General features: G+C 50.4%; 1 protein-coding gene across 1 annotated transcript in view; it reads right to left on the reverse strand.

Moving 5' to 3' along the window:
- Window positions 1–24,256, reverse strand: part of ZNF106 (zinc finger protein 106) — a 128,590-nt gene extending 104,334 nt beyond the window's left edge. The window contains exons 1-6 of the mRNA XM_075330745.1: window positions 23,671–24,256; window positions 11,404–13,482; window positions 9,431–10,010; window positions 8,397–8,466; window positions 8,085–8,239; window positions 7,422–7,482 (exon numbers count right to left, since the gene is read on the reverse strand). Coding sequence (XP_075186860.1) covers window positions 7,422–7,482; window positions 8,085–8,239; window positions 8,397–8,466; window positions 9,431–10,010; window positions 11,404–13,482; window positions 23,671–23,912 — 3,187 coding nt within the window. The 5' untranslated portion in view covers window positions 23,913–24,256. The remainder of the gene's footprint in view (window positions 1–7,421; window positions 7,483–8,084; window positions 8,240–8,396; window positions 8,467–9,430; window positions 10,011–11,403; window positions 13,483–23,670) is intronic.
- Between the last annotated feature and the right edge of the window lie 237 nt (window positions 24,257–24,493).

The following is a 24,493-nucleotide window of genomic DNA, read 5'->3' on the forward strand; positions in this document are numbered from 1 at the left end:
GATGTAAACCCTTTTCAAATTGGTGAACTGGATGCGGACACAAAGATGGCAAAGTGATATCCTGATTGAGATGAAAGGAAGAAACCACCTTGGGAGAAAACTCCGGAATTGGACGCAGTACTACCTTGTCTTGGTGAAACACCAGGAAGGGAGATTTGCAAGATAACGCCGCTAGCTCGGACACTCTTCGAAGAGACGTGACCGCCACAAGAAAAACTACTTTTTGTGAAAGCCGAGAAAGGGAAACCTCTTTCAAAGGCTCGAAAGGCGGCTTCTGGAGAGCAATGAGAACCTTGTTCAGATCCCAGGGTTCCAATGGCCGTTTGTAAGGAGGAACAATATGACAAACTCCTTGGAGAAAAGTGCGTACTTTAGAAAGCCGTGCCAAGCGCTTCTGAAAGAATACGGATAGCGCGGAGACTTGACCCTTAAGCGAGCTAAGCGACAAACCTTTTTCCAACCCAGACTGCAGGAAGGAAAGAAAAATTGGCAATGCAAATGGCCAGGGAGAAAACCCTTGAGCCAAGCACCACGCTAAGAATATCTTCCACGTCCTGTGATAGATCTTAGCTGAGGATGGTTTTCTAGCCTGTCTCATCGTGGCAACAACTCCATGAGATAAACCTGAGGCCGCTAGGATCCAGGACTCAATGGCCACACAGTCAGGTTCAGGGCCGCAGAATTCAGATGGAAAAACGGCCCTTGAGACAGCAAATCTGGACGGTTTGGTAGTGTCCACGGTTGGCCTACCGTGAGATGCCACAGATCCGGGTACCACGACCTTCTTGGCCAATCTGGAGCGACGAGTATGGCTCGATGGCAGTCGGACTTGATTTTCCGGAGAACTCTGGGTAACAATGCTAGAGGTGGGAACACATAGGGGAGTCGGAATTGCGACCAATCCTGAACCAAGGCGTCTGCCGCCAGCGCTCGGTGATCGTGAGACCGTGCCATGAAAACTGGGACCTTGTTGTTGTGCCGTGACGCCATCAGATCGACGTCCGGCGTCCCCCAGCGGCAACAGATCTGTTGAAACACGTCCGGGTGAAGGGACCATTCTCCTGCGTCCATGCCCTGGCGACTGAGAAAGTCTGCTTCCCAGTTTTCCACGCCTGGGATGTGAACTGCGGATATGGTGGACGCTCTGCTTTCCACCCACGTCAAAATCCGCTGGACTTCTTGAAAAGCTTGGCGACTGCGTGTTCCCCCTTGGTGGTTGATGTATGCCACCGCCGTGGAATTGTCCGACTGAATCCGAATCTGCTTGCCTTCCAGCCGTTGTTGGAAGGCTCGCAGGGCAAGATAGATTGCTCTGATTTCCAGAACATTGATCTGCAGGGTGGACTCTTCCTGAGTCCACGTCCCCTGAGCCCTGTGGTGGAGAAACACCGCTCCCCACCCTGATAGGCTCGCATCCGTCGTGACCACTGCCCAGGACGGGGGAAGGAACGACTTTCCCTGTGACAATGAGGTGGGGAGAAGCCACCAACGCAGAGAGTCCTTGGCAGTTTGAGAGAGGGAGACAGTCCTGTCGAGGGACGTCGATTTCCCATCCCATTGGCGTAGAATGTCCCATTGTAGAGGGCGCAGATGAAACTGCGCGAACGGGACTGCCTCCATTGCTGCTACCATCTTTCCTAGGAAATGCATGAGGCGCCTCAGTGAGTGCGACTGGCTCTGAAGGAGAGATTGCACTCCAGTCCGTAGCGAGCACTGCTTGTCCAGTGGAAGCCTCACTATCGCTGAGAGAGTATGAAACTCCATGCCAAGATAAGTCAGAGATTGGGTCGGGGTTAGATGAGACTTTGGAAAGTTGATAATCCACCCGAAACTCTGGAGAGTGTCTAGTGCCACCTTCAGACTGTGTTGGCATGCCTCTTGAGAGGGTGCCTTTATAAGCAGGTCGTCTAGATACGGGATGACCGAGTGACCCTGCGAGTGCAGAACAGCTACTACTGCTGCCATGACTTTGGTGAAGACCCGGGGGGCTGTTGCCAGACCGAAAGGTAACGCTACGAACTGTAGGTGTTCGTCGTGTATGACGAAGCGTAGGAAACGCTGATGCTCTGGTGCAATCGGCACGTGGAGATACGCATCTTTGATGTCTATTGATGCTAGAAAATCTCCTTGAGACATTGAGGCTATGACGGAGCGTAGGGATTCCATCCGGAACCTCCTGACTTTTACGTGTCTGTTGAGCAACTTTAGATCCAGGACGGGTCGATACGATCCGTCCTTTTTTGGGACCACAAACAGATTGGAGTAAAAACCGTGACCTTGTTCCTGAAGAGGGACGGAGGTCACCACTCCTTCCGCCTTTAGAGCGGCCACCGCCTGCAACAGAGCATCGGCTCGGTCTGGTGGTGGAGAAGTTCTGAAGAAACGAGTTGGCGGACGAGAACTGAACTCTATCCTGTACCCGTGAGACAGAATATCCCTCACCCAACGATCTTTGACGCGTGACAGCCAAATGTCGCCAAAGTGGGAAAGCCTCCCACCGACCGCGGGTGTGGGAATCGGAGACCGCAAGTCAGGAGGACGCCGTCTTGGCAACGGTTCCTCCGGCTGTCCTTTTTGGGCGTGACTGAGACCTCCAAGAATCTGAGCGTCTCTGGTCTTTTTGAGTCTTTTTTGACGAGGCGAATTGGGACCTGCCCGGTCCTCGAAAGGACCGATAACCAGACTGACCCTTCCTCTGTTGGGGTTTGTTTTGTCTGTGTTGCGGTAAGGATGAGTCCTTACCCTTGGAGTGTTTGATGATTTCATCCAAACGCTCTCCAAACAATCGGTCACGAGAAAAAGGCAAATTGGTTAAGCACTTCTTGGAATGAGAATCTGCTTTCCAATGTCTCAACCACAGGGCCCTACGCAAAACAACGGAGTTGGCTGACGCCACTGCCGTGCGGCTTGTAGCGTCAAGAACAGCATTAATCGCGTACGACGCGAATGCCGCCATTTGCGAGGTCAATGGTGCTACCTGCGGGGCAAATGCACGTGTGACTGAGTCGACTCGCGCAAGCCCGGCTGAGATAGCTTGGAGTGCCCATACGGCCGCAAAAGAAGGCGCTAATGACGCTCCAATCGCTTCATAGATGGATTTCAGCCAGAGCTCCATCTGCCTGTCAGTGGCATCTTTAAGTGCCGCTCCATCTTCAACTGCAACCAAGGATCTAGCTGCAAGCCTGGAAATTGGAGGATCCACTTTTGGACACTGGGTCCAACCCTTGACCACCTCAGGGGGAAAAGGGTAGCGTGTATCTTTAAGCCGTTTAGGAAAACGCCTTTCAGGATAAGCGTGGGGTTTCTGGATTGCGTCTCTAAAGTCAGCGTGGTCCAGAAAAGTGCTTAATGTACGCTTAGGGTATCTGAAATGGATTCTCTCGTGCTGCGAAGCTGACTCCTCTACAAGAGGAGCTGGTGGGGAAATATTTAACATCTTATTGATGTTAAATATAAGATCATTAACTATGGCGTCACCATCTGGTGTATCTAGATTGAGAGCGGTCCCAGGATCAGAATCCTGATCAGTTACGTCCGCCTCATCACCCATAGATTCATCTCGCTGGGATCCTGACCATTGAGATGAATGTGAAGGCCCGTCATAGCAAGCCCGCTTAGGCTGCCCGGGGCCATCGTCCGAGTCAGAGTCTTCACCCTGAGGTGTATATGCCCGTCCCGGAGCTTGGAGCTGAGGGGGACCAGGGGGCAATGATTGCACAGTGTCCGTGGCCTGAAGTACAGGCCTAGCTCGCAATGTGTCAAGAATTTGTGACATAGTGAGAGACATTCTGTCAGCAAAAGCTGCAAACTCAGTTCCTGTCACCTGGACAGCATTCACAGGTGGTACACCCTGGGTCACGTCCAGCAGAGGTCCCGACTGTGCAAGCGCCGCAGGGGCCGAGCACTGCACACAATGGGGGTCCGTGGAGCCTGCTGGTAGAAAAGTCCCACATGCGGTGCAGGAAGCATATAATGTCTGTGCCTTGGCACCCTTGCGTTTTACGGACGACATGCTGCTGGCTCTCTGCAATGTGAGAGAGTCTATAGCCAAAGGGCGACCAGCGCTATGTAATACCAAGTATTTGTAGAAACAAAATACTAAGAATACTACTGGCACAAGAGGGGGTGAGCCCTGAGGGCTGCTTACCGCCCGCTGAATAGCGGGTAAGAGGCGCAGAATTCCTTGTCTGGGTCTCCCCGGCTCCCCTCTGCAGCTCAGCGTGTCAGCAGGAATGGCTGCCGGCGTCTGTGGAGAGGGGCGGTCCGTGGGAGTTCCCAAACAAAAGTGCGGGAAACAGTGTCCCCTCTGTGCCGATTGTGAGGGCTGGAGTATGTAAAAACGACTCCAGCCCTCGGCGCTGATGCACTGGCCAGCGTCCCGCCCCTCTCCTGACTGGCAGGTCTGGGGGCGGGAACGAACGGAAGCAGGCCGCAAAAGCCGGGGACTCGAGTTATCAGCGCGGCCGCCGTAAAAGCGCGGGCCGCGCTGAAGTCCCCGGCGCACCACAAGTGCCAGCCGCGCCGCAGTCCCAGCGGCCGGCGTGACCGATTTCCAGAAGTGGCCAGCGTCCCGCCCCTCTCCTGACTGGCAGGTCTGGGGGCGGGAACGAACGGAAGCAGGCCGCAAAAGCCGGGGACTCGAGTTATCAGCGCGGCCGCCGTAAAAGCGCGGGCCGCGCTGAAGTCCCCGGCGCACCACAAGTGCCAGCCGCGCCGCAGTCCCAGCGGCCGGCGCGACCGATTCCCAGAAGTGTGCCTGCTTCAGCGAAGCTGAATGAGGCCATGGCACAAGCGCCGTAGCGCTGATGTCCCCCGGCGCACTACAACACCCAGCATGCTGCGGTGTGAGCGCCAAATGCACGGGGACACAGAGTACCTTGAGGAAGCAGGGCCATGTCCCTGATGTACTCCGCTCCATCCAGCATCTTCTCCAGGGGCTGTAGATGGAGCACGGTCTCAGTGCCTGGAGACCAGTAAATCCCACTTCACCCAGAGCCCTGTAAAAAGGGATGGGGAAGGAATCAGCATGTGGGCTCCTGCCGCCGTACCCGCAATGGGTACCTCAACCTTACAAACACCTCCGACATACAGTGGGGTGAGAAGGGAGCATGCTGGGAGCCCTGTATGGGCCCTCTTTTCTTCCATCCGACATAGTCAGCAGCTGCTGCTGACTAAAAACAATGGAGCTATGCGTGCGTGTCTGACCTCCTGCGCACAAAGCTAAAACTGAGGAATCCGTACTCCTACGGGAGGGTGTATAGCCAGAAGGGGAGGGGCCTTACACTTTTAAGTGTAGTTCTTTGTGCGGCCTCCAGAGGCAGTAGCTATACACCCACTGTCTGGGTCTCCCAATTAGGAGCGAAAAAGAAAAGGCATAGAACACACATGTACGTAATGTAGAGTTCCACAAGAGAATGAGCTGTAGCGTCCTGTCCTTGGACCAAAAAGAGAAAAAAAAAACCTGAGTGGCTGGAGTAACGCCACGCAACGTGGGGAAAGCCTACAACTCACTGTGGAGTTGACTTTGATGGAGTCTGAACCCAGGACCCAAATGCTCAAGCTACAGTGCTAATTACTGAACCTGTGATGCCACTGCTGAGGTGAAAGAAGGACGACAATGCCTGAATGGCGAAAAGAAGGATGGAAAAAGACCAAACTGATCACGTGGTAGAACTAGCTTGAGAAGAGGGACTCCCATAGAACCGGAGAGCACTGCAGGGAAAAAGACTGTTGAAGCCAATGTGAGATAAAAGATGATTAGCCCAGCCTATGGAATGAGGAACAGTTAACTTGTGCCTTCTGAGGTTCCTCTTGTACACCTCAGACCTAGACAGGCAGCAGCCATGAAAAGGAAGAAAGCCATGGATCTTGTGCATGCAAAATCACTTATCTTAACAGGAGCCACAAACAGTTTATCATGATGATGTTGAGAATTATCGCCAGCTGTAGGGAGATAACAGTAGAGCTACTTACTCATATAGGCAACCCACTCTGCAGATACCACAGCACTTTGAGGGAGCCCAGGAACGACACCTGCCGCAGTAACTGGACAGGAAGAGACAGCCTCGGTAACCCAACCAGCAGTGAAGAGTGGTCATGGGGGATTTTACAGAGAGTACCCCAAATATTCTTTTCTCTATTGCTTCATTGGGGAACACAGGAAACCATGGGCTATCCTAAAGCAGCCCCCAAGCGCGGCAAGAGAAGGAGTAGAAAACAGGAAAACCACAAACTAGGCTCCCAAGAATGAACCAGTCGCTGAAAAGCGTAAAGGAAGAAACCCTTCAGCTTAGGTCTGAACTGCCAAGGGGAAGGTAAGAAGCCGAGTCTTCTGTAATCTCCTTTCCAGGTTCTACTGGTGACTGGGAGGCAGCTTAGACGCCGGCAATGGAAGCCTGACAACCATGGTCAAGGAGACCTCAGACATAGGAAGAGAGAGATGGAGTGCAATAGAGGGCGCTCTATCCCTTGCTAAATAGGTGTCCAAAAAAGGCAGAGTGGGTCTAGACTGGAAGACCCTAAGACAGCTCTTTGGAACCTGTGCGAGGAAATCGAGAATCTAAGGAGACTGTTCTAGACTGATCTTGGTCTGAAGGCGCACTTTGACTGGACTTGATATGTCTTGGAGACTGGACAGAAGAAGAGCAAGCAAAGAGCAGAATCTCCCTGTACAGGGTGGGATGAAGAGGGAAGGGCTACCAATAGAGCCTTCATTAGTGAACTAGCTAAAGTAATGATTGGCCAAATACATATAAGGGGGACGCTAGAGTGCATTAAACGCCATAAAAAAGGTCCTAGGGACCGTAAATAGTGCTAAAGATTTTGCTAAGCTTGATGTGTTAAGGAAGGGTCCTGCCAGACAGACTTGGGAGACAACAGTCAGTGGCACAACCCCACACTGTGCTCCCGGTCTCTAGGTGGGAGAGCAGGGTGAGCAATTACACCTTATCGCCAGAAGTAGCTGTATCTGAAATAAAAAAGGGAAATTAATAACACACAACAAATACAAACCTAAGGTGGAGATGGACTGAGTGCAGCCCCGTGTCTGCCTCCTACGGTCACTAAGCTTAATCTGACCAGCTTGGCTCCGGTCAGGGGGTGTATACTACCGAGGAGGAGATAAACTTTTTTTTATAGCACAGTGTCAGCCTCCTAGTGGCAGCAGCATACACCCATGGTTTTCTGTGTATTTAAGAAAAGAAAAAACTTCCCCAAAAGATGTCTGTATCCTTCAGGGTTAACATCAAGATTTTGGCCTCATCGTTTCTTGCATTTGAGGAATATCTCCTGACATACACAGTAAGCATCTCAACAGGTCTCCACAAACCCGACAGAAACCGAAAGAGTGTCCTTTGCGACATCGCTTGCCTATATGACACAGAAAAGACAATATACTGGATTTTAATGGGGTTTTTTATTACCTTGTAGTCCTTGCAAAATCTGAATTCTCTGTGTTCTCATGGAAGTCATCTCCATTGTTATCTGCACAACATAGGAATTAAAGTTCTGTTAATTAAAAAGGGAAAAATCAAAATAGTTAATTTTCATTCATTCATCTTTGTACTTTTTAAAGTGAACCTGTCACTCGGTTCACGCTGCCCAAACCATGGGCAAAAGGAATCAAAGCCTGGCTGAACAAATGCAGCCAGGGAAATTTTAGAGAAAACCTAGTTTGGAGAGCCAGCTGGGGACTACAAGAAGAGACAAGACTAGTCCACTGCCTCACTCCTGCATTGCTTCAAGGGGATTGACAGGTCTCTCTATGTACACACATGCAAAAGAGCCATCAATAACCTGTAAGAATGCAGGGTAAAGCCGGCAGGGGTCCATAGGAGTAGACTGACTTGGAAGGAAGGTCAATGCTGCAGTGTCAAAGTGACAGGCCAATAGTGAGGTCAAATGCTCCCGCCACAGCCAGCAAAAGAGTGACCACTTGGCATACATGGGGCTAATATGCTCTGGGAAGAAGAAACTACTACTCTCTCCAAAGCAAAGATACATAAAATAATGCTTTCATTGCGGGCTCAAAATAGGAATATTGGCTTTATTCCTCTGCAGCATACCGCCGTATGCTTCAGACTTACCTGCTGTTTTAGCACCATCAGCCGCTGAACTTCCATGTAAGCGGCTTGTAGAGCAGCTCGGGCCTGTAGAAGGTTGTTGTCGACTCCCTGGAGTGAATTATTCAGCTCTTCTTCTCGTAAGGAGATGTTTAATAGCTGATCCACCTGGGAACGCTCTGCAGGGACAAAATATAGTCAAAGCACGCTCAAAATATAATCTTTTATGAATAAAAAAAATAAAAATCAGAAATTAAATGGGTTTGCCACTCAAAAAAAATTATATGATTTAAGTGTTTATTGATCACCAGGTGGAACTGTAGATTCATTTCTTACCTTTCCTTCCACGGATTTTTCTTCTTTTAGTGTTTCTTTCAAGGTTTGAGGTTTCAGGGCAGGAACCATCCTAAACAAAGTAAGCAAATGGATTGATAACCAAGCCACACATCTAAGCCCTCTTCACCTCCTGCCGCCTCCAACTCAAAAATATTTCCCGAATCCGTACATTCCTTTCCAAAGAAGCTGCAAAAACCCTAGTACATGCCCTTATTATCTCTCGCCTGAATTATTGCAACCTCCTGCTCTGTGGCCTCCCTTCTAACAGTCTCGCACCCCTACAATCTATTCTAAACTATGCTGCCCGGCTAATCCACCTGTCCCCCCCGCTACTCCCCGACCTCTCCTCTCTCTGCCAATCCCTTCACTGGCTTCCCATTGCCCAACGACTCCAGTTCAAAACCCTAACCATGACCTACAAAGCCATCCACAACCTGTCTCCTCCCTACATCTCTGACCTAGTCTCCTGGTACTTACCTGCACTTAACCTCAGATCCTCACAAGATCTCCTTCTCTACTCTCCTCTTCCCACCATCACATCCAAGATTTCTTCTGTGCCTCCCCCATACTCTGGAATGCTCTGCCACAACACATCAGACTCTTGCCTACCTTGACAAGCTTCAAAAGGAACCTGAAGACCCACCTCTTCCGACAAGCCTACAACCTGCCATAACCCTCAGTCTCCTACAGCGCCGCACAATCAACTCTACCCTAACCTACTGTATCCTCATCTATCCCTTGTAGACTCTGAGCGGGACCTCTATCCTCCTGTACCATTCTGTGTCTTGTATTGTTTATGATGATTGTACTTGTCCCTATTATGTATACTCCTTTTCACATGTAAAGCGCCATGGAATTGATGGCGCTATAATAATAATAATGTTTATGTAGAAATGAAAACTATTTTCAATATCCATAAATTGTCTGGAAAAAACTTGGATGACTCAACATGGTCACAAGTGCTCTCCTCCCGATGAGGAAGTGAGTAGCAGCTGGAGAAAACTTAACTAAATGATAAAGACCAAACATCTTACCCCAGTGGCCCTTCTTTTCTTTCCAACTCCAGGACCATCATACTGCTCAGTGCCGGATGTGCAGCTATCGGTGGCTCCATCAGCATGGATGGCTTCTAGAAAAGTAGCAGCACTGAGAACCATCTCTTCATTAGCGTTCTGACACATGCGCAAGCTGTCTGAGGCTGCACAGGTTTCCACATTGCTCCTCTGACTTTGTGAGGTTTCAGAAAATACTGGGTTAGAAGGATCTGTGGTGTCCACGTCAGGAGAGCTCGCGAGATTGTCTTGTTCCTCTTCCTGCTTCCTAGGTCGTAAGAAATCACAGGACACCATTTGTCCAGTTGCTGCTTGTGTCGGCTGCTGGGTTGTATTGCTTTGTTCACCACATGACTCGGTGCTATGGCTGTTAAAAATGGCAAAAACCGAGGCCTTTTCCACAATAACACTGCTTTCAGAGAGGCTCCGCTTCCGTGATGAACTCAGGGGATTTGTAGTGATGGCTTCCCAATGGTAACTTTCAATCCCCAAGTCTAATTCTTCATCAAAGTCAAGACCTTCTTGTTCACATTGAACCTGTGCTACCATTTCTATACCAAATCTTAACAGGGAAGAGAAAAAAAAATGAGCACAACATTTCTTAAACAACAGCATCTTCCACCAACAGCACCAGGTGTCTACAAGCTATGCCAGATCAGCAGTATCGCAAACTATGTATTGGGGCATGTGGACATCATGGAAGGGAAGGAGCCCCGCACAGGACACCTCTCTATGGGACGAAACAGAGCTGTCCTTGTATTACATGGATTTGCCTCTCAACTGAATATCAGCCATAAAATACTACACTTCACCCTACAATAACTGCTCTAGAAGAGGCTGCCACCAGCAATTCATAGATTTTCCCATGAAAATACAAGAGTAGGATCCGATTAGATCAACTGATGGCACCAGAAGCCAGATTTCGAGTGGTGGAAGTCTCCAATAAGACACGAAAAAGCCCATGGACAACACTAGTACTGCTTGGTATAAAAGCAAGTTGTATATAATCTGAAAGATAATGGTCTGCCAAGAAAGGGACTTGAGACGAAAGGCTGACCACCCTGCCGGATCTTACGGATCAGACAACTCTTTAATAGTCATGAGTTGACTACACTGATGGTGATCACTGGTGATGAGCGAGCGTGCTTGACACAGCTCGTTACTCGATCGAGCCTCTGAGTTTCAATATGCTCGACTTTCCCATTGACTTCCATTATACTCGGTACGAGTCACGTCAAAGCAACCCATTGCTCAATTGAGTAACGAGCAGAGATCATGCTCACCCAGCACTAGTGACTACTAATAATGCCATCAGCTAACAAGCGCAAGAGCCAATGGGGTCCTGCACGGTACAGTAGGAGTAGGACACAAAATTTAATTTTAATTTTCTGTAGTCGCCTCTCCTGCAAGCAGGATACGCTGGACTCAAATGCTATTTACCTGCAGAATACTGCTTTATCAGCAGGTAAATAGCATTTATGAACCTCTTAGGGTACGTGCCCACTGCGTCCTGGAAGCGGCGGGTCCACGAATCTCCTCTGCAGGAGACCGTAGCTGCTCGTGCCCACAATCTGGGTTCGTGTAGTTGCGGTCTCGCTCTCCTGTTCTCCCTGCGGAGAACGATTGCGATTCCGCAGCAATAAATTGACATGCTTGCGGCTCAGAAAGTCGTGCACCGCAGGTCAGTTTGCGTTGCGGGTAGTACATTTTCTAGAAATCCCATCCACTGCTTGTACTGTACATCATAGCGTTTGCAGTTGAAAAACGCTGCATCCCAAAGGCTGTGAACACTGATCGTGGGCACGCAACCTTAGGTCCCCCCTAACTACCCTGCTGAACTCCGAGGGGGATTAGTAAGGACCTTTATTTGTGCTGCTTATTTGTGTTGATCTGGATTACACAATGACCAGTCCCTCCCACTTTTCAATGTTGGCACCCATGCTTACTTTACACACCTGGGCAAACCTTTGCCTAGCTCCTGCTTCTTCTTGGTCACATGCTGGATGACCTGTTCCCAATTTATATTCCTTCTCGAAGCATTCAGAATTTGCTTTAGGGTGGGTTTAAGCCCTGAATCCTTGTCATTTTCACTTCTACGATGACCACTCAAATTTCTGATGCGTCGTGCACTGTTGAGGTTGGGCTCAGGGAGTTGTGATCCGGGTTTGCTTCGCAAACTGATGTGTCTGGTGAGATCTCTCTGTAGGGAAACAGGAAGTCCCAGCTTGCTTAGTTCTGGTAAAATTGTGTTGGCCGAATGTGTAGCACCTTTTTGAAGTTCAAGATCGGAACCGGTTTCCAAGCTGTCAATATCATGGTAGTCGTCTTGACAAAGATGAGGATTTCTATTATCGTCACTATCACGAGACTCGAGGTCGTTGTGCTTGTCTTCGAATGGAGCAAAAGAACTAGTAGAAGGAGAGTGTTCAGCAGATTTTATGTCTCCGTCATCAACATAAGAGGTGTTGGATCCTTCACCAGTAGTCATTTTTGACCCACTATAGAACAAGTCATCATCACTCACATCTTCTAAGGTATCATCCAAGGAAATGGCAGTCGGAAAGGAATCTGGAGATGCCTCGGCTCTTGTGGTGCTTTGATTGCTAGGGTTATCCCCCATAGACTGCACATATGGACTCTGAATTGCCCGACTACTACGTAGCATCTCTTTGGCTCTGCGCAGGACTTCGCTAAAAGTTTCTACTGGCTCTTTCTTTACACCATCTTGGGTTTCTTGACTAGTCTTTGTATTTTTTGATGCGCTACGCAACTTGGATATGTAAGAATTGGACCGGATTGTTTCTAAATTAAGGGCACTTAATCGATTCTGTCTCTCGCCGTATAAACTAGAAGTCAGCAGTTTTACACCTTTTAAAGGGTTCTTCTGATCTCTTTTAAGAGCTGAGGCTTTTATATCAGGTATGTTGCGAAGTGGGAATTTTAATGACGGGATGCGATAACTCTTAAATTCACCGTGGTCCGTTTTCTTTCCTTCTGAGACTTCTGGTCTAGGATCAGGCACATTTTTGGCTCCCGATATTTGGTCAGTCTTTGGTTCGCCACTCTTGAACTCTGTGGTCTCCACTGATTGATTAGCTAGATCCTTATCAACAGATTGAGGAGTTACTGGTTGAATCTCTGAGATTTTTTGTGACGGGTAAGGAGACCATCGATGTGGTTTCTCTCTTAAAGGGTTATTGTTTTTCTCAGAGCAAACTGTAGTTTTGGACGACAAGTCTAAATTCTCTGACATTTTGAAGCCCAAAAAGTTGTCTTCTATGTGTTTATCACTTGTAAAGTCATCTGTGATTTTAGTAGGGTTTATATAAGAATTTGGCAAGGTTTCCTTAATTTTTGAAGTGTTCATCTTAGAGCCGTCTGTATTGTTTGAAGGGCTTATACTAGTATTTGGGAAAGATGTGCTATTGCTAGTTTCAACTTTTTTCCATTTAAATCGTTCATTACAAAAAGTGTTAGACGCACAAGTTTTAGAATTCCACCTCGGATCCTTCTCCTGAACATTGTCACAGTGTCTTGGTGGTCGGTTTCTTCCTTGAGGAAATGCATCAATATTACCACCGAAGTTCCATTGTTTACCGTTGTAAGAATTAGGTTGCCAATTTCCACCACAGTTTCTAGGATGCTGATTGGGAAAATTTCCATTACCTTCTTGAAGCCAATGAAAATTTCTACCAGAGTTTCTTTGGTGCCAGCTGGTTGCCCCCCCTGCGTTTGAGTGCCAAGTGCCCCCAACGTTAACATGGATCATATGTCTATTTGAAGGATTGTTTACGTGCCAACCAGCTCTCCCCCTTGGATTACCAAGATGTCTATTAGGATTGTGGCTTAAAGCAGGATGGAGAAAACCCTGTCTCGAATTACTGAAGCAGTCGCTTTTCCACTGCCAGTTCCTATCTGCTGGATCTCGGAGCCACTCTTGTTGGCCTGTCTCTTGATATGGAAGACGGTCATCTCTCCTCCTTTGATATATTTCAGCATCCTGTTCTTTGGCGGAGCCATGGGTCTCCTCTTGCCTAATATTATAAACGTAAAAGAAAAATAAGAGCAGTTTAAAAAAAAAACAAAAAACGAAAACGTACGTAGCGTACGTAACACATATAAAAGGCTAAAAGGTTCAGCATTAATGGACAAAATCTTTTTTTTTTTGCCTTGGCAAAATGTAATAATTCTTTTATTAATGGGTTACATTCACTTATATTCAGTTACACATCCTGTATGAATTGAGAAAAAAAATGAGCAGTAAAATGCTAAAATGAGAGAGACCGAATATATGGGGTTCCGACAACGTGAGCTGCCGACTTAATCCAATAACAGCAGGCATAATGATTAGTGCAGTATGACCTCTATAGTATATCCCCTTCAATGGTGCTCAGCCAACAATAGAATATGCAGTAAATAATCCTCTATGTAGTAAAAGAAAGGTGGCTCTAACCCTGGGTCTCTTCAAATTGCTTTATGCCATACAAAAAATGCAGCTCATGAGAGTCAACACTGGTAAGTAACTCAGGCTATTAATGTTTCACCCTGAGGTGCACTTCGTCTGGCCTGACAAAATGCCATGGTAGTGCGAAACCGCTGTCGCCTGAGTTATTTATCAGCGTGGTCTCCCATGAGCTGTATTTTTCTATGAAATACCGTATTTTTCGCTTTATAAGACGCACTTTTGTTCCCCCAAATTTTGGGGGAAAGTAGGGGGTGCGTCTTATAATCCGAATATACGGGGGGGTGTATAATATATATATATATATACATACATACACACACACACACACACACACACACACACACACACACACACACACACACACACACACACACACACACACACACACAGAGTCCAGTGGAGGTGCAGGCAGCTCTGGAGCGGTGCTGGGGACTGCTTGGGGCTGGGAGCGGCAGCGTTTGATCTCCTGCTCTCCCGCTCATATAATATGCACAGCCGCTGTCCATCAGAAGCGTGGTGCTGAAACTGCATCGCGCTGATGGGCTGAGGGAGCTGTGCATATTATCTGCCTGTGCTTACCTTTGATTGCACAGGATCTCCCCTCCCCCTGTGTTAGATATAGCCTCCCGTGCTGCTGCCCATAGTAAAATAATAAACTCTTTACTCACCTCCTCCAGCATCTGGCGTCTCCCTCCTGCTGGCTGTGATTAGGCACACAGAGATTTCACTCTGCCGTGCCGATCACATGACCTCCACTAGAACTAGGAAGTAGGAAGTGCAGGAGACAGGAGGAGTTCAACCCCGAGGAGGGAGACACGAGACAGGACTGTGCTGCAGAAGGTAAGGAAAGAGTTTACTTTACTAAAAACAGCAACATGGGGGCGATATGCCACAGAGGCTGATGTGGCCCTGTCTCTGCCTGCCACAGAGGCTGATGTGGCCCTGTCTCTGCCTGCCACAGAGGCTGATGTGGCCCTGTCTCTGCCTGCCACAGAGGCTGATGTGGCCCTGTCTCTGCCTGCCACAGAGGCTGATGTGGCCCTGTCTCTGCCTGCCACAGAGGCTGATGTGGCCCTGTCTGCCTGCCACAGAGGCTGATGTGGCCCTGTCTGCCTGCCACAGAGGCTGATGTGGCCCTGTCTGCCTGCCACAGAGGCTGATGTGGCCCTGTCTGCCTGCCACAGAGGCTGATGTGGCCCTGTCTGCCTGCCACAGAGGCTGATGTGGCCCTGTCTGCCTGCCACAGAGGGTGATGTGGCCCTGTCTGCCTGCCACAGAAGGTGATGTGGCCCTGTCTGCCTGCCACAGAGGGTGATGTGGCCCTGTCTGCCTGCCACAGAGGCCCTGTCTGCCTGCCACAGAGGCCCTGGCTGCCTGCCACAGTGGCCCTGTCTGCCTGCCACAGTGGCCCCGTCTGCCTGCCACAGTGGCCCCGTCTGCCTGCCACAGTGGCCCTGTCTGCCTGCCACAGTGGCCCTGTCTGCCTGCCACAGTGGCCCTGTCTGCCTGCCACAGTGGCCCTGTCTGCCAGCCATAGAGGATGTGTGCCAGCCATAGGGGAAATGTGGCATCACTGGGGGACGTGTTCAATATAAGGTGGCCATATCCAGATTAAGGGGGCTAATTTTAGGATGAGGGGGCTATGAGGGACATATACCCTATATTATTTGTTAGACGGACACTGGCATTATAAGACGGACCCCATTTATTAAAAAATTCTCTATTCCTTCACCAAATTTGGGGGTGCGTCTTATAATCAGGTGCGTCTTATAAAGCGAAAAATACGGTAAAACAATTTAAAGAAACCCAGACTTAAAGCCACCTTTCTTTTGCAGCAATATGAAGAAGCAAAATACAGTACTAGGATACAGGGTGGAAGCAGAGGGGGGGGGGAGCGCACGCACCTCAGCAGAGGAGGGAGAGAGCGCGCCCGCGCACCTCAGCAGAGGAGGGAAAGAGCGCGCCCGCGCACCTCAGCAGAGGAGGGAAAGAGCGCGCACCCGAGCACCTCAGCAGAGGAGGGAAAGAGCGTGCGCCCCGCGCACCTCAGCGGAGGGAAAGAGCGCGCGCCCGCGCACCTCAGCGGAGAGAAAGATATATATATATACGCACACACTGTATATACAATATGTAATGATAGATATACATACAGTGGAACCTCACTTAACGAGTAACCCAGTTAGCGAGTATTTCGCCTGACGAGCAAAGCTTTCTGTAAATTTGTAACTCAGTTTACGAGAAAGCTTTGCTGTACGAGCAAAGAAGGGAATTTTGTTTACTTACCGTAAATTCCTTTTCTTCTAGCTCCTATTGGGAGACCCAGACAATTGGGTGTATAGCTTCTGCCTCCGGAGGCCACACAAAGTATTACACTTTAAAAAGTGTAACCCCTCCCCTCTGCTATACACCCTCCCGTGCATCACGGGCTCATCAGTTTTGGTGCCAAAGCAGGAAGGAGGAAACTTATAAATTGGTCTAAGGTAAACTCAATCCGAAGGATGTTCGGAGAACTGAAACCATGACCCAAAAGAACAATTCAACATGAACAACATGTGTACACAAAAGAACAACAGCCCGAAGGGAACAGGGGCGGGTGCTGGGTCTCCCAATAGGAGCTAGAAGAAAAGGAATTTACGGTAAGTAAACAAAATTCCCTTCTTCTTTGTCGCTCCATTGGGAGACCCAGACAATTGGGATGTCCAAAAGCAATCCCTGGGTGGGTAAAAGAATACCTCGATAAAAAGAGCCGAAAAACGGCCCCCTCTTACAGGTGAGCAACTGCCGCCTGAAGGAGTCGCCTACCTAGGCTGGCATCTGCCGAATCATCGGCATGCACCTGATAGTGTTTCGTGAAAGTGTGCAGACTCGACCAGGTAGCCGCCTGACACACCTGCTGAGCCGTAGACTGGTGTCGCAATGCCCAGGAAGCACCGACGGCTCTGGTAGAATGGGCTTTCAGCCCTGCAGGAATCGGAAGCCCAAAAGAACGGTAGGCTTCAAGAATCGGTTCCTTGATCCACCGAGCCAAGGTTGACTTGAAAACCTGAAATCCCTTACTCTGGCCCGCGATAAAGACAAGAGTGCATCGGGCCGGCGCAGGGGCGCCGTGCGAGAAATGTAGAGCCGGAGTGCTCTCACCAGATCTAATAAATGCAAATCCTTTTCACATTGGTGAACTGGATGCGGACCCAAAGAGAGTAAGAAGATATCCTGATTGAGACGAAACGGGGATACCTTAGGGAGAAAGTCCGGGACCGGACGTAGAACCACCTTATCCTGGTGAGACACCAGGAAGGGGGCTTTGCCTGACAGCGCTGCTAGCTCAGACACTCTTTTGAGTGATGTGACTGCCACTAGGAAGGCTACCTTTTGCGAAAGGCGAGATAGAGAGATCCCGCATCGGCTCGAAAAGTGACTTCTGAAGAGTCGTCAGCACCCTGATAAGATCCGAGGGTGCTAACGGACGCTTGTAAGGTGGGACTATGTGGCCAACCCCCTGCAGGAACGTGCGGACCTGCGGAAGCCTGGCTAGACGCTTTTGAAAAAACACGGAAAGCGCAGATACTTGTCCCTTGAGAGAGCCGAGAGACAAGCCCTTGTCCATTCCAGATTGAAGGAAAGAAGAAAAGTGGGCAAGGCAAACGGCCAGGGAGTAAACCCTGAGTCAGAGCACCAGGATAAGAAGATCCTCCAAGTCCTGTGATAGATCTTGGCGGACGTTGGTTTCCTGGCCTGTCTCATGATGGCAATGACGTCTGGAGATATCCCTGATGACGCTAGGAGCCAGGACTCAATGGCCACACAGTCAGGTTTAGGGCCGCAGAATTCAGAAGGAAAAATGGCCCTTGAGACAGCAAGTCTGGTCAGTCTGGGAGTGCCCACGGTTGACCCACCGTGAGGTGCCACAGATCCAGGTACCACGATCACCTCGGCCAGTCTGGGCGACGAGGATGGCGCGGCGACAGTCTGACCTGATCTTGCGTAACACTCTGGGCAGTAGTGCCAGAGGAGGAAATACATAAGGCAGTCAAAACTGCGACCAGTCCTGAAGTAGCGCGTCTGCCGCTAGAGCTCTGTGATCCGTGGACCGAGCCATGTATGCCGGGACTTTGTTGTTGTGCCGAGACGCCATTAGATCGACGTCCGGCGTTCCCCAGCGGCAACAGATCTCTAGAAACACGTCCGGGTGAAGAGACCATTCCCCTGCGTCCATGCCCTGGCGACTGAGAAAATCTGCTTCACAGTTTTCTACGCCCGGGATGTGAACTGCGGAGATGGTGTAGGCTGTGGCTTCCGCCCACAGCAGAATCCGCCGAACTTCTCGGAAGGCTTGACGACTGCGTGTGCCGCCCTGGTGGTTGATGCACGCAACCGCCGTGGCGATGTCCAACTGAATTCGGATCTGCCTGCCCTCCAGCCACCGCTGGAACGCCTTTAGGGCTAGATACACTGCCCTTATCCAGAACATTGATCTGAAGGGAGGACTCTGTCGGAGTCCAGGCTCTCTGAGCCGAGTGGTGGAGGAAGACCGCTCCCCACCCTGACCGACTCGCGTCCAATTGTGACCACAGCCCCGGCTGGGGGCGGAAGGATTTTCCCTTCGCCCAGGAATTGGAAAGAAAGAGAGACGTTCTTGTCTAGGGACGTCGACCTCCTGTCACATTTGTGGTGTCCGATAGAAGCGGACGCAGACGAAACTGCGCAAGGGAACTGCCTCCCTTTTTGCCACCATCTTCCTTAGAAAGTGCATGAGGCGCCTCAAGGGGTGTGACTGGGCCCGAAGGAGAGAGTGCACCCCTGCCTGTAGTGAACGCTGATTATGCAGCGGAAGCTTCACTATCGCTGAGAGAGTATGAAACTCCATCCCGAGGTAAGTCAGTGATTGGGTCGGTGTCAGTTTTGACCTTAGAAATTTGATGATCCACCCGAACCCCTGGAGAGGCTCCAGAGCAATGGTCAGGTTGTGCTGACATGCCACCCAGGAGGGTGTCTTGACTAGAAGATCGTCTAGGTAAGTGATCACCGAGTGGCCCTGAGAGTGTAGGACCGCCACCACTGCTGCCATGACCTTGGTGAAGACCCGTGGGGCTGTTTCCATGCCGAAGGCAGTGCCCCGAACTGAAGGTGTTCGTCCCCGATGGCGAAACGCAGGAAACGTTGATGCTCTGGTGCAATCGGCACATGGAGATAAGCATCCCTGATGTCGATTGATGCTAGGAAGTCTCCTTGTGCCATCGAGGCGATGACAAAGCGGAGAGATTCTATCCGGAACCGTCAGGTTCTCACATGTCTGTTGAGCAGTGTGAAGTCCAGAACGGGGCGGAATGATCCGTCCTTTCTTGGTACCCCGAACACGTTGGAGTAAAAACCGTGACTACGTTCTTGAAGGGGAACGGGTAACGCAACTCCTCCTGCCTTCAGAGTGTTCACCGCCTGAAAACGTGCATCAGCTCGCTCGGAGGGCGGAGATGTTGTGAAGAAACGAGTCGGAGGACGAGAACTGAGCTCTATCCTGTAACCGTGAGACAGAATGTCTCTCATCCAACGGTCTTGGACATGTGGAGACCGCTCCCCTGACCTGGACCGCCATGCAGAAGAGTTTCTCTGGCTCTTCTGTAGCCTGTTGGACGATGAGATGGGGACCTAGCTGAGGGTGCTAAGGTCTCTTTGGTATGGGCTGGGTAAGCACGAGTCCATTCCTTTGGAATGCTCAATCGATTCATCCAATTGTGTGCCAAACAATCGGTCGCCAGAAAATGGCAAACCGGACAAGAGCTTCTTGGAAGCAGAGACTGCCTTCCATTTTCGTAGCCACATGGCCCTGCGGACTGCCACCGGATTGGCGGATGCTACCGCTGTACGGCAAGCCGAGTCCAGGACAGCATTCATGGCGTAGGATGAAAATACCGACGCCTGGGACGTCGAAGACGCTAATTGCGGAGCAGAGTATGACCGCATTAATCTCAGACAGAGCAGCTGAGATAGCCTGGAGTGCCCACACTGCTGAAAAGGCTGGGGCAACGGACGCGCCTATGGCTTCATAGATGGATTTCATTAGGAGCTCTATCTGCCTGTCCGTGGCATTCTTGAGCGTTGAACCGTCAGCCACTGCTACTACGGATCTAGCCGCCCGTCTAGAGACTGGAGGGCCACCTTGGAACACTGAGCCCAACCCTTAACCACGTCAGAGGGGAAGGGATAACGTGTGTTATTAATGCGTTTAGTAAAACGCTTGTCCGGGAAAGCCCTGTGCTTCTGGACAGCATCTCTGAAGCATTGAGAGCCACGTCCGGACAGAGTCCTGGGCTGCGACCTCCGCCTCATCCTCTAGAGAGTCCTCAAGCTGAGACTCTTGATGAAGTCGGGGAAGATTCTAAGCAAGCCCGCTTAGCCGGTCTGGGACTGCAGTCCGTGCCGGAGTCCCCCACGTAATAAGTAGAGGTCCCCCCAGGAGCCCGCTGCGTCGCGGACCGAGCGGGGCCTGTGAGCGATCCCGCAGTGCCCGGGGCCTGTGTAAGGGGCCGGTCTGGGCTGCAAGCTATGTCCATAGACTGAGCCCTGGATTGTGAAAGTGACTCAGAGAGTTTTTCAGCAAAAGCTGCAAACTCTGTCCCTGCCGTCTGGACAGGGGACGCCGGCGGTTCTACCCGGGCCGAGTCCAACCAGTGCCCCAGGCTCCGCTGAGCGAGTGCCACATGGCCCGAGCAATGCTCACAGTGATCACTGAGTATGTACCGCCGAACTGTGAAGATGCATACAATATTATATATATATATATATATATATACACACACAGTTCAGCATTCTAGGTGGCCCAGCCCGATGGGAAGAAGCCACCTGGCTTACCGACCGCTCAAGCAGTGTGTGCTGCTTAAAGACATGGCTGTCGGCGTTTACAGGGGAAGAGGGGCCGTGGGCGTAACCCCAAAAGTGCGGGAATCTGGAGTCCCGGAGTGAAAAGTGAGGGGGCGGAGGACAGCCAAGTGTGCTCCAGCCCTCACTGTCGGCGTCAGACCGACCGTCCCGCCCCTCCCCCTGACTGGCAGGTCCGGGGGCGGGAGTTTAAGGCACTAGGCCGCAAAAGCCGGGGGCTAAAGTTAAAAACCTCGGCCGGCCAGCAGGCGCAGTCGGCGCGGTAGTCCCGTACTACCCCCGCAGTCGCCGCCAAGTCTGAGGCCAAGGTGCTCCATGCACCGTCCCCGAGGGGACACCGAGTACCTGTGCGGGGATCTGTGCCGTAGATGATTAGTGAGGGGGGCGGAGGACAGCCCAGTCTGCTCCAGCCCTCACTGTCGGCGTCAGCCCGACCGTCCCGCCCTTCCCCCTGACTGGCAGGTCCGGGGACGGGAGTTTAAGGCACTAGGCCGCAAAAGCCGGGGGCTAAAGTTGAAAACCGCGGCCGGCCAGCAGGCACGGTCGGCGCGGTAGTCCCGTACCAACCCCGCAATCGCTGCCAAGTCTAAGTCCAAGGTGCTCCATGCACCGTCCCTAAGGGGACACTGAGTACCTGTGCGGGGATCTGTGCCATAGAGTGAATAGTGAGGGGGGCGGAGGACAGCCAAGTGTGCTCCAGCCCTCACTGTCGGCGTCCGACCGACCGTCCCGCCCTACTCCCTGACTGGCAGGGCCGGGGGCGGGAGTTTAAGGCACTAGGCCGCAAAAGCCGGGGACTAAAGTTAAAACCGCGGCCGGCAAGCAGGCGCGGTCGGCGCGGTAGTCCCGGCGTCATACCAATCACTGCAGTCGCTGCAGCGTCTGAGGTCCAGGTGCTCTATGCACCGTCCCCAAGGGGACACAGAGTACCTGTAGATGCAGGGCCCTGTCCCTGATGATACTCAGTCTCCTGTCCGTCAGATTCCCTCAGGGGCTGCGGAGGGAGCCCGGTCCCAGTGCCTGGATGACCGGATAGGATCCCACTTCTCCCAGAGCCCCTAAGGGATGGGGAAGGAAAACGGCATGTGGCTCCAGCCTGTGTACCCGCAATGGGTACCTAAACCTTAACAACACCGCCGACTCAGTGGGGTGAGAAGGGAGCATGCCGGGGGCCCTGTGAGGGGCCCTCTTTTCTTCCATCCGATATAGTCAGCAGCTGCTGCTGACTAAAATGGGAGCATGAGTGCATGTGTGCCTCCTTCAACACAAAGCATAAAACTTTTGAGCCCGTGATGCACGGGAGGGTGTATAGCAGAGGGGAGGGGTTACACTTTTTAAAGTGTAATACTTTGTGTGGCCTCCGGAGGCAGAAGCTATACACCCAATTGTCTGGGTCTCCCAATGGAGCGACAAAGAAATACTCACCGCACACACTTCCGGTTCCATACATCCACTGCGCTATAACCCACTCTTGCAGTCCACACAAACACACACAAACAAACAAACAAGCACGCACACACCGGCTTCCTGGAACTTGCATGTATCGGGTAACCAAGGCGACCGATGCCGGACCTTCCGCTCCCAGCGCGCTGATGTCAAAGGCAGGAGCCGCATGCCTCTGATTGGCCAGCGCACTGCCTTTGAGTAGCGCCTGACAGGGGAAGGTCCTCCCTCCACAAAATGTGTAACCAGTAACCATCACAATGAGGAAGGAACTTCCCCTGTCAGGTGCTACTCAAAGGCAGTGCGCCGGCCAATCAGAGGCAAGCGGCTCCTGCCTTTGACGTCAGCGCGTTGAGTGCAAAAGGTCCGGCATCGGTCGCCTTGGTTACCTGATACACGTCTTGTACGGGCGAACTGAAAATTCCAGGAGGCTGGCGAGGGAACAGAAGGTAAGGTGAGCATAATCTGTGTTTGTGTGTGTGTGCGCGTGTGTGGAATGGCACAATGGGGCACCAGGATGGGACATATAACAAGTTGTGGAACGAATTGTCAGCATTGCAATGATTTCCTATGGGAAATCTTGCTTTGCTGAACGAATAACTTGGTTAACAAGCACACGCCCAGAACGGATTGTTCTCGTAAACCAAGGTTCTACTGTATATAATATACACACACACATACATATTTTTATATATATATATATATATATATATATACATACATACATACATACATACATACACACACACACACATATACAGTATACACACATATATATATATATATATATATAATGTGTGTATACTGCATATGTGTATGTGTGTGTGTGTGTGTGTGTGTGTGTGTGTGTGTGTGTGTATGTATGTATGTATGTATGTATGTATGTATGTATGTATGTGTATATATATATATATATACATATATATATATATATATATATATATATATATATATATATATATATATATATATATATATATATAATATATGTGTGTGTATAAATGTGTGTGTAATACACTTACAAATGTTTAGTCGGTCCTTAAACTTCACCCCATAGAACATGTAAGAACCTGCAACTGCAAGTTGTATCCTACAGGGGTCGGTGCATCCTTTAAACAACTGCCATATTCTAGTGGACAGCATTTCTTTTACAGCAGTCGCTTATTGTTGGGTAAATATTGTCAGCAGGATAGATATCAGTGTGTAAATGAGAGGTGTACATTGGTTTACTCGCCCAACAAACATTGAGTTGGAAGGGGGCACACGTGACAGTCGGAGCCTGGCAAGGTTACTCCGTGTCACACGGCTCTGCTTAGACTAGTGACATGTGAAGTGCAGATTCATGTGTTAAATTTAACAGTAGCATTAAAAATGCATACAATCATCTCATCTTATGTCGCCATATGGTGCACTTTAAAGCAACAAGAATAGGGGATCTTACCGGCTTTGTTCCTTCCTTTTATTAATAAGTTGGATAAGTTCCTTGTCAAAGTATTCTTCCTCTGCCTCGTCCTTGTCGTCCTCCTTTTCCAGCGCATGGACGTTCTCTTTGTGTAGCTGGCTGGAGATGTGCTTGGCATAGGTAGACAGGCCCACCACGGTCACCCTGCAGACCCGGCACTCGTGGCTGCAGTCTCTGGGGAGAGAGGCAGAAGGGGGGCACTCAATTCTTCCCACAGGCATTGCCCGCTATGCTGTGTCTCCCCTACGGGCAGGGTCTCCTTGAGCAATTTCTACGGCTCTGACAAACCCTCTGGCACAGAGAACGTTGATTCAGCGGCCGTTGTCTCCAGTTATGGAGTAATTACTAAGTGTAGAATCGTCAGGATAAGATTTTTCTCCAACAATTAAGAGGCAAAGCTTTAAAAATAAAAAAAAAAATCTTCTTTAATTGTTGTAGTGAAAATCATGCCCATGGAGGACACACAGCATAGAGGAAGGGAAGGGGGGCTTACAGAGCTAGAGACCCCAGCCCCGCAGCCCGAGCATGGTGGCAGCTGCTGTGAGCCGCTCCGGACATGCTCTTCACTTTTATTTCTGGCTCGGCACTCACACCCAGCAAGTTCAGAAAGGGTCCAAGGGGGGTGGGCCAGCGACCAATCAGGCGGCAGTAACCAGACCCCGGACAGCTGAAAAGCAGGATGGGAATTTAGGAGCGAATGATGAGGGTGACTGTCCCGTATCCAACACACAGGGCCCGGCTACGACAAACGCGGCATCAACAGCTGCAGGAGCACAAATGGGGGCTACATCTGTGCACAGCC

The sequence above is a fragment of the Anomaloglossus baeobatrachus genome, chromosome 12 (genome assembly GCF_048569485.1).
Source record: "Anomaloglossus baeobatrachus isolate aAnoBae1 chromosome 12, aAnoBae1.hap1, whole genome shotgun sequence".
Classification (NCBI taxonomy): domain Eukaryota; kingdom Metazoa; phylum Chordata; class Amphibia; order Anura; family Aromobatidae; genus Anomaloglossus; species Anomaloglossus baeobatrachus.